Source organism: Hyaena hyaena, unplaced genomic scaffold (genome assembly GCF_003009895.1).
Source record: "Hyaena hyaena isolate Hyena2069 unplaced genomic scaffold, ASM300989v1 scaffold_43, whole genome shotgun sequence".
NCBI lineage: Eukaryota > Metazoa > Chordata > Mammalia > Carnivora > Hyaenidae > Hyaena > Hyaena hyaena.
Window position 1 is genome coordinate 248,231 of NW_024080675.1, and position 9,467 is coordinate 257,697.

The 9,467-nt window shown below is 36.7% G+C and overlaps 1 protein-coding gene across 4 annotated transcripts in view; it reads right to left on the reverse strand.

Annotated features, from left to right (window-relative positions):
* Nucleotides 1-9,467, reverse strand: part of RPS6KC1 (ribosomal protein S6 kinase C1) — a 180,827-nt gene that overhangs the window by 167,900 nt on the left and 3,460 nt on the right. For all 4 annotated transcript variants that reach the window (XM_039230102.1, XM_039230101.1, XM_039230104.1 and 1 more), the window contains exon 2: nt 448-483. In XM_039230102.1, coding sequence (XP_039086033.1) covers nt 448-483 — 36 coding nt within the window. The remainder of the gene's footprint in view (nt 1-447; nt 484-9,467) is intronic.

Here is a 9,467-nt window from a genome sequence, read left to right on the forward strand (position 1 = left end):
AGGCTTGCAGGTGGCAGCACAGAGCCCCTTTGGATCCTCGGTCCCCCTCTCTCTCTGCCCCTCCCCAGCTCATGCTCTCTCTCAAAAATGAATGAACATTTTAAAAAAGTGAAAGCAGACAGGAACCCATAATTTATTATGATGATCTTTAAAATTAATATTAGTTACCAAATACTTTTCATTTTTAATTAGATTTTCAAATAGATAAGAGCTCTTAACTTATACTGAAACCTTATGAATATTAGTTATCAAAAATATTATCACATTATTAACCAGCACTATAATTCCTTAAATTCTTTCTCGTATAAATTAACATGTACTTAACAGATCCAGACAAACATATAAATACAGATATACCAATAATTCAGTTTCCTCATTAAACAAAGCATTTAATTAAATTTGTATCAAATATATAAAATAAAATTTTCATATGTATAAACATGTTACCTCCTGGACATCCTCTGGATTTCTTCGTGAAACAACCTAAAACAAAACATACATAGAGATATCTCATCATTATCAAAATTTAAGATTTCACATTTGTATAATTACCTTCAACAGTATTTGTACAAAAAATTCAATTTGCTTAAAAGAAAAGAAATACCATATCTTATCAATTAACAAAGAACTCAGCTATATAATAACTTCACTATCTGAAATACAAGCTACAAAATTAAGAAAAAGGCAGCTAAAAAAACCCACACACTAATGTTCACGCATTACACTCACCAGAGAATGCTCTGGCTTCACTCTTAACTTGACATAATTCTAACAAGCTTATCTATCCCCCTTCCGAGCCTATATATAAGGTAAGAACAAAAAAACCAGCTGTACCCACACAAAGCATACAAGGGACAGCTCTGTATTACTTCTTATAACTGTATGTGAATCTACAATTAGCTCAATAAATAATTTCAATTTTTAAAAAAGCAGCCACAATGCCCAGACAGACCAGTATCTGTGAGAAGTGATCACTGACCACCTAACGATAAAGGAAAAAAAAAACAAAAGTAACTTACAAAAACTTATATACTGCATTTGGGGACAAATAATCCTTATCAATATCCCTGAGCAAAGAGAAAGAGGAAGGATTCTTTCATCCTTTTCTAATTATTTAAAAGCCAAAAAGTCTAACACCATTTAGAAAGATTTCCTCACAACAAGAACACTGCGTGTTTAAATCATCAAACGGCATTTGAGTGGGAAAATCTGACATTAGATACATAACACCACCTATGTAAATGTACAATTCATGAACTTGATGCTACAGTATGCATCTTGCAAAGACAAGAAGAAAACAAACACATTAAAACAGGTGCCTAGGGATGAGAGGAAGAAAACAATATTTGATGACTGGTGACAATACCATGAACTGAAGATGATGATCAACTCAACACTACTCCTGAGGTCCAAAACAAAAACTTTTAAAAATTATACCATTTAAAGTCAGAGAGGGGCACATGCGTGGCTCAGTCAGTTAAGCATCCAACTCACAGTTCTTGAGATCTAGCCCTGCAACCAGCTCTACACTGACAGATTCTCTCTCTCTCTCTCTCTCCTCTCTGTCTCTTTTTCTCTCTCTCCCTCTCCCTGTCTCCTCCCCTGCCCCTCTCATGCTCTCTCCAAATAAATAAATCAGCTTAAAAAAATAAAATAAAATGAACAAACTGAGCCTTCAGAACCAGACTCTTATAACAATGTTATATTAGCAATTATCTCAACAAGTAATATCAACTCTAAAAAATACTGTAAATTCTCTCTGGCATAGGTTGCTAACTAGCAGTTAGTAACTTTTTTCTGGGTGAATTTCAATATTTTGTCAGAAAATTCCATCAATAAACTCCATGGAAGATAGAATTTAAAGTGGTGATTTCTTCTGTTTAAAGTTCATAAACTTCCACTGCAAGCATTACCTATCACGGGTAAGATACTAGACATCATCTCGAAAAGCCTCTTGCTATGCAGACGTCTATCACCAAGTCATCTTCAAAATTATTATCCTGAAGCAGTGCTTCACAAACCATGCTGAAATATCAATATTCTTTAAAATCAGCACTCTTAAAGGAAGAGCTTAATGACCATTTCAGTTTACCTTTATTTAAAAAAGAAATGCTTTTTACAGCAGAATTTCTAAAGGCTTTTAATACATTGTTATGCCTAGTAAATCTCCAAAAGGAAAATACATAGTATCCTCAAGGTCATCTATCCACTCCACTTTTTATTCTTATCATGTTATTTGTTATTATTTTCTCTACTTAGTGCAACACCCACTAAATTTGGAATACAGCTGGGAAAAGCTACTGTAATCTCTGTAGTCTATCTAACCCTGTTAATGCCAACGGTAAATTCTGAATTTAAGAAAACAAATAAGGTCTTACAGTGAAGGTAACTATCTCCTACTGTGCTAAGAAATTAAATCCTTGACTTCATTTAATCATCGCAACAACCCTGCCTGGTAGGATGAGATAACCAAGCCCAAGAGCATTACTAATACTAAACATATTAATCAGATACAGGCAGGACTGGATCTCAGAGCTCAATGATTCCAAACAAAGTACTCCTTCCAGGACATAACCAAATCAGCGCTCCTAAAGGTTAAAATTCCACGTATGCAAGTAATACTCCTGATGTCTGTTGGGTAAATCCATTTTGTTTTTTACAGAGAAACGTTAAGTCGACCAAAAAACAGCAGCTGAAGAAGTGCTTTGGCAGAAGAGAAGGAGCTAAGGGGTTTGAACATAGGCTCTAGTACTAGCCATGATCTGCTTTTTTGCCAGTTGGGTAATAAAACCAAAGCAAAGGCAACCTTAAGATGAGTCCTCCTGCCTACCTTAAAAACAAAAACCTGAGTTTAGGGCTTGGCCTACCTCAGGACCACAATAATCAACAGATCATACAGTAATTAGTCCTCTGTAACCATTTCAGAGTGTTAACTTCTTTTATCTACTTTTTAATAAGTATTACCAAGTTTTCTTAAAAGTCAAGTCTAAAATACTCCTTTATCTAATTACCATCAAAATTAGGATTTGAAATACTCTCTTAACTCAGATCTACACAAAAGAACTGTCTCTTCAAGAGACTGAAAGATAGTTCCTAGAAACCAAAACTACAAAAATCATACAAATGTATTATATCTCCTACAAAAAAATGATCACAAAATAAGTCCCTTTAGAACCAAGTAGGAATGAGTTAAATGTAAATTTTAAGAAGCTACTTTTATGAGCAACTTATTACAGTCAAGTCTGATGGCTGTTCAAGTACTAGTTTGGTAATAGCAGAGCTAAGAAGATAAAGAATGTTACTTTTGTAACATTTGAAAACCAAGTGTCAAGATACAAATAATCAAACATGGGGGGGGGAAAAGAGAGAGAGAGAGGGACATGCCCACTCTCCATTTCTCAAAGATATGACTCTCCAAACGTAGAATGGGAATCACTGGATATACAAAAATGTAAGGCTACCCTGTAGTCAACATTTCCCATTGCAGCCATTAGGTAAACCAAATGGCACATTCATCAATGTAATGCACGCAATCCTGACTTTCAGAGATTTGAGTTTCATAAAACTCATACCGTCTATAAACATACTGACACCTTGAAACTGCATTTCATACACACAAGCACACACACATACACACCTCTCTGGCAGGAAGAGCGGGGACCTCCAAATGCCCAGCGCATGCAGGCAAGTGTCCTCTTACCAAACTCAACCTTCCCTCCCACCCGCCCCCTGCATCTCAGCTCCTCTCTCCCTCTTTTCCCCGCAGAGCTGCAGGTGCCACCGGTTGGCAAGAATATTTGGGTTGGGTAATCACCCACCAGCCAGGTAGTCTGGACCCAAGAGACAGCACCTGCACAAACCATAATGAGACATTTTACGACACTGTTTAGTTCTCTGGAATGAAAGAACTCCCTTACGTGATAGAGAAGTCAATGGGGAAAAAATTTAGGCATACCACTTTCTAACAAGTTTTTACGAAAGTAATATGTTGAAAGGAATTATTGCTTTCTAGACATCATTAAAATCCCAAAATCTAAAAAGAGAATAAAGAAACTAAAACAGCAAGTTACCTTTGGATACTCCATAAATGTTAAAGTTGTTTTTCTCACTTCAAATTTTACCAATTATTATAGCACCACTTTAAGGTAAACTTTCCAATCAAAGTTCAAGGAAAATCAAAACCCTTACTGTTAAAGTTTGCAGTTTAACATAAAATCTTAATGGAACTCAAGTGCCCAGGCATACAAGTTGTCAATAAACAAAATGAAAACAGAATTTTAAAACCTGCTTACTAAAGTTTTTGGTATGTGAGGTAGTTTTCTACTAAACAATATTAAGAGTCAAAAACAAAGATAGAATAAAACATTATTCTAGGAAAAAACTGAACAACTTTAGAGCCATGAGTTTTCAAATTTTCTAATCATGAGTACATATTTCAAAAAAAATTTTAATTTTTTAATAATACATTTTTCAATAAATTAATCTCTCCCTACGCCCATGACTACTCCATTAGCTGAAAATATTTCCAGAGTAAGCCAACACCAATTATTTCTTCAAGAAACCTTCATGGAGCTACTGATTTAACAACTGGTAACAAGTGGTAATTCTCACCACCTTAAACACTAGACATTTGTAATAATGTAAACAGTTAAGGGGTTAAATTTAGTAGGCTTGTATTTCCTTATAGTGACTTAAGATATTACTTGAAATGTTTATGAATATGAATTACTTTCAAAATAAAAAGCTAGCAAAACCAAGAATTAAATATGCTGCCTTCTAGGGGTGCCTGGGTGGCTCAGTTGGTTAAGCGTCCGACTTCAGCTCAGGTCATGATCTCACGGTTCATGGGTTCAAGCCCTGTGTCGGGCTCTGTGCTGACAGCTAGCTCAGAGCCTGGAGCCTGTTTCAGATGCTGTGTCTCCCTCTCTCTCCGACCCTCCCCTGATCATGCTATTTCTCTCTTAGAAATAAATAAAACAGGGGCGCCCGGGTGGCTCAGTCGGTTAAGCGTCCAACTTCAGCTCAGGTCATGATCTCACGGTTAGTGGGTTCGAGCCCTATGTCGGGCTCTATGCTAACAGCTAGCTCAGAGCCTGGAGCTGCTTCAGATTCTGTGTCTCCCTCTCTCTCTCTGATCCTCCCCTGCTTACACTGTGTCTCTCTCTCTCTCAGAAATAAATAAAAAACATTAAAAAAAGAAAGAAAAAAATTTTTAAAAATAATAAAAATAAATAGATAAATATGCTGCCTTCCAAATACAAAAACTCCTAATGCTTTCCAAGATCAGGAACAAAGGAAGGATGTCCACTCTCACCACTCCTATTCAACCTACTACTACAAGTCCTTGCAAGAACAATAAGACAAGAAAAAGAAATAAAAGACATACAGACTAGAAAGAAGAGATATGTTTTACCACACATGCATTGTCTATGTAGGAAAAAATGAAAACTCTACCAAACTAATAAGTAATTAAACTAATAAGTAACCTTGAAAAAAGGTCACAGATATAAGGTCAACACAAAAATGAACCCAAATATCTTTATACCAGCAATGAAAATTGAAAACCAAATTTTTGGGACACCTGGGTGGCTCAGTAGTTGAGCATCCAACTTTGGCTCAGGTCATGATCTCACGGCTTGTGAGCTTGAGCCCTCCATCGGGCTCTGTGCTGACAGCTCAGAGCCTGAAGCCTGTTTCAGATTCTGTGTCTCTACCTCTCTCTGCCCCTCCCATGCTCATGCTCTGTTTCTCTGTTTCTTAATAATAAATAAATATTAAAAAAAAAAAAAAGAAAACCAAATGTTAATACCACTTATGGCAGCTATAAAAAGATGAAATACTGAGGACATTTAACAATAATGTCCAGAACCTGTATGTGTGTGTGTGTGTGTGTGTGTGTGTGTGTATACATATCTCAACATAAAATGTTGAGAGAAATTAAAGAACACCTAAATTAATGGCACAACATACCGTGCTCATTTCCAAATTTACAGAGTCAACAGAATAAAGATGTCAATTCTCCCCAAAACTGACCCACATTCTAATAAAAATCCCATTAAGATTTCTTGTAGATATAGACAACCTGATTCTAAAATTGATCTAGAAAAGCAAAGGAACTAAAATAGTCAAGACTATTCTGAAAAAGAATAAAGTTGGAGAAATTACTACCTAATTTTAAGACTTACTATCAAGATAAACCTACCATAATCATGACGGTGTGGTATGGAACAAAATAGAGAATCCAGAAACAGACTCACACATATAGTGCTGACATTTTTGACAGAGGTACAATTTTAAAAAAGGGAAAAAAAAAAAAAAAGGCTAGTCTCTTAAACACGGTTTTGTTGCTATTGAACACACATATGCAAAAATGAACCTCTGCCTAAACCTGACAACTTATACAAAAGATAAACTCAAAATGAATCATAGAGCTAAATGTGAAATGCAAAACAATCTTCTAGAATAAAACACTGGAGGAAAAAATTGTGACCTGGGCGTATAACAGAGTTTTTAGATAGAACACTAAAAACACATTTCATATGAGAAAAAAATGATAAACAAGACTTTACCAAAATTAAAACTTTTTGCTTTCTGAAAGCCACTGTTAAGAATGAAAAGAGGGGCCCCTGGGTGGCTCAGTTGGTTAAACATCTGACTTCAGCTTAGGTCATGATCTCACAGTTCGTGGGTTTGAGCCCCACGTCGGGCTCTGTGCTGACAGCTAGCTCAGAGCCTGGAGCCTGCTTCGGATTCTGTGTCTCCCTCTCTCTCTGACCCTCCCCTACTCATGCTGTCTCTCTCTCTCTCTCTCAGAAATAAATAAAACATTTTATTAAAAAGAATGAAAAGATAAGCTACACACTGGGAGAAAATATTTGTAATCACATAGCTGACAAAAATCTTACATCCAGAACAGCTAAAGAATCTTCAAAATTCAACAGTTAGAAAACAAACAACCCAATGAAAAAATGGGAAAAGACAGTCTCAAAAGGGTAAATATTGGCTGATTCTATTTATACAACATTCTTAGAAAGACAGAAGTAGAGAGGTAGAGAGCACATCAGTGGTCACCAAAGGGTTAAGAGGCGGGAAGAAAAGTGTGAAAAAGAGATAGCATGAGGGAGTGTTCTGGAATGATGGAACTGTTCTGTTTCCTGATGACGGTTGTGGATATTTGAATCTATATGTGTAAAGATTCACAGGAGTATATAACAAGTCAATTTTACTGTAAATCAATTTGAAAAGGAACACTTAAAAAGAAAAACAATCCCTCTTTCCAGCCCTCTCTGAATTTCCTGCTGCAGCTTCTGTGCTGGGCACCAAGAATACCACGTTCAAAAGGCAGCCCACCCTCAGAGGAGGAAGCAAACAAGCCGAAGGTGATAAAGGCTTTAATGGAGGAATATATAATACACGGAGTTCTATACCTAAGAAAGGCTTACTGGAGAGCATAGGGCAAGAGTTGACACTTCAGATAAGCAGCAATGCCAACACCAAAGAGAAGAACATTCCAGACAGAGGAAACAGCATCTAACAGAGAGGTAAGGGGGGAAAAGTATACTAACATAACTTGGGAAACTACAAATAATTCCTTTCCCTAGCACACGCAGGCCATATACAAGAATATGGTCAGGAACTGAAAGCAGGTTCCTTCCAAGCAATACAACTAGTGTTTCAACTTGAAGCCACGGAAATGGCAATTTTCATACTCATATCAAGCTAAGTACTTCTTCCATTCATTCCCTACTCCCCCTTGCTCACATTATCACAGTCACTGTATTCACTGTGCACCCATCACTTTTGCCAAACTATGTGCCCCCATATATATACCCACAGTTTCTAATGAAATGTGTTTTATGACACAGGTAATCAACAGCACAGCACTGGAATAAAAGCACTGTGACTCAGGCCAGTCTACTGGGCTCAAACCTAGACTCTGCCACTGACTAGTCATGTGACCCTGGGCAAGTTACTTAACCTCTCTGTGCCCCAATTTCCTCATTGATAACATGAGAGTAATAATAGCACCTACTCATTGGGCTGTTGTGGAAAATGTGTTAATTTATCTTAAGTGCTTGACTCATAGTAAGCACTATGTAACTGTTCGCTATTAATACTCAACAAATGTTAGCTACATAAAATGAGGACTTACATATTCTCACAGTTTGAAACAAGCCCTAATTGCTGTAAGCATGCACAAGACTTGCACACTGAAAATTAGAAAATATCGCTTAAATTAAAGAGCTACATAAATGGAAGATACATGGATCAGAAGATTCAATATTGCTAAGATATCTTCTTCTATAGAAGCTGATTTACATTCTCAATGTAATGCCGATCAAAATCTGGGTAGGTATGTTTACAGAATTTGCCAAACTGATTCTAAACTTTATACAAAAATGCAAACAATCTAGAACAGCCAAGACACTTGAGAAAGAGAACCTACTTTCAAGACTTGGTTTAAAGCTACAGTAAACAAGGTTGTGTGACATTAAGAAAAAAGAAAACATATGTCTATACAAAGACATATATACAAATGTTCATAACTATATTCATAACAGCCAAAAACTGGAAACCACCCAATTCAATAGGAGAATGGATTCACTATGATATAACCATACAATGGAATATGGGTCAGCAATAAAAGAGAATAAAAACAACAACAGAAATGAATCTCAAGTAACCATGCCAAGTCAAGAAGTCATACCAAAAACCAAAGTGCACACTGTATGATTCTATTTATATCAAATTCTAGAAAACACAACCTGATCTACAGTGACAGAAAACTGACCAGTGGTTGCGGAGGGGGAACCGGATGCTAGGGGCCCAGGGGAACTTGTACAGAGATGACCATGGTGGTGGTGACACAACTATATACATTTGTCCAAGCTTATCAAACTATATACTTAAAATTGGTGGATTTGAATGCACATAAATTATGCTTCAATATAAATCCAACAAAGACATAAGGCAACAATGCGTTTCAAAAATAAAAGTGTAGCAGGGTGCCTAGGTGGCTCGGTTAAGCTTCCGGCTCTTGATTTTGGTTCACGGTCGTGATCTCATGGTTGTGAGATCAAGCCCTGCGCTGGCTCCATGCTGAACATGGAGTCTACTTGGGATTTTCTCTGCCTCTTCCCACCCTTCACCATGCACTCTCTCTCTCTTTCTCAGAATACATAAAAATTTTTAACAATTAAAAATTAAAATTAAATTAAAGCATACCTTTTGCTTTCCATCCTCACAGAAAGAATACAGGCAAGAATTGCCATTCATTTAATGCTGTTGAGCAACCTGTATTACAGTATGAGTTTTGTAAACGTAGCATGGTGAAACAACCAGAAACACTGTTAATGGTTCTTGTAGATCTGTGTCTTCTTTAGCTAAAGAATCAAGGAAGTCTAGGGGCGCCTGGGTGGCTTAGTCGGTTAAGCGTCTGACTTTCGCTTAGGTCATGATCTCGCGGT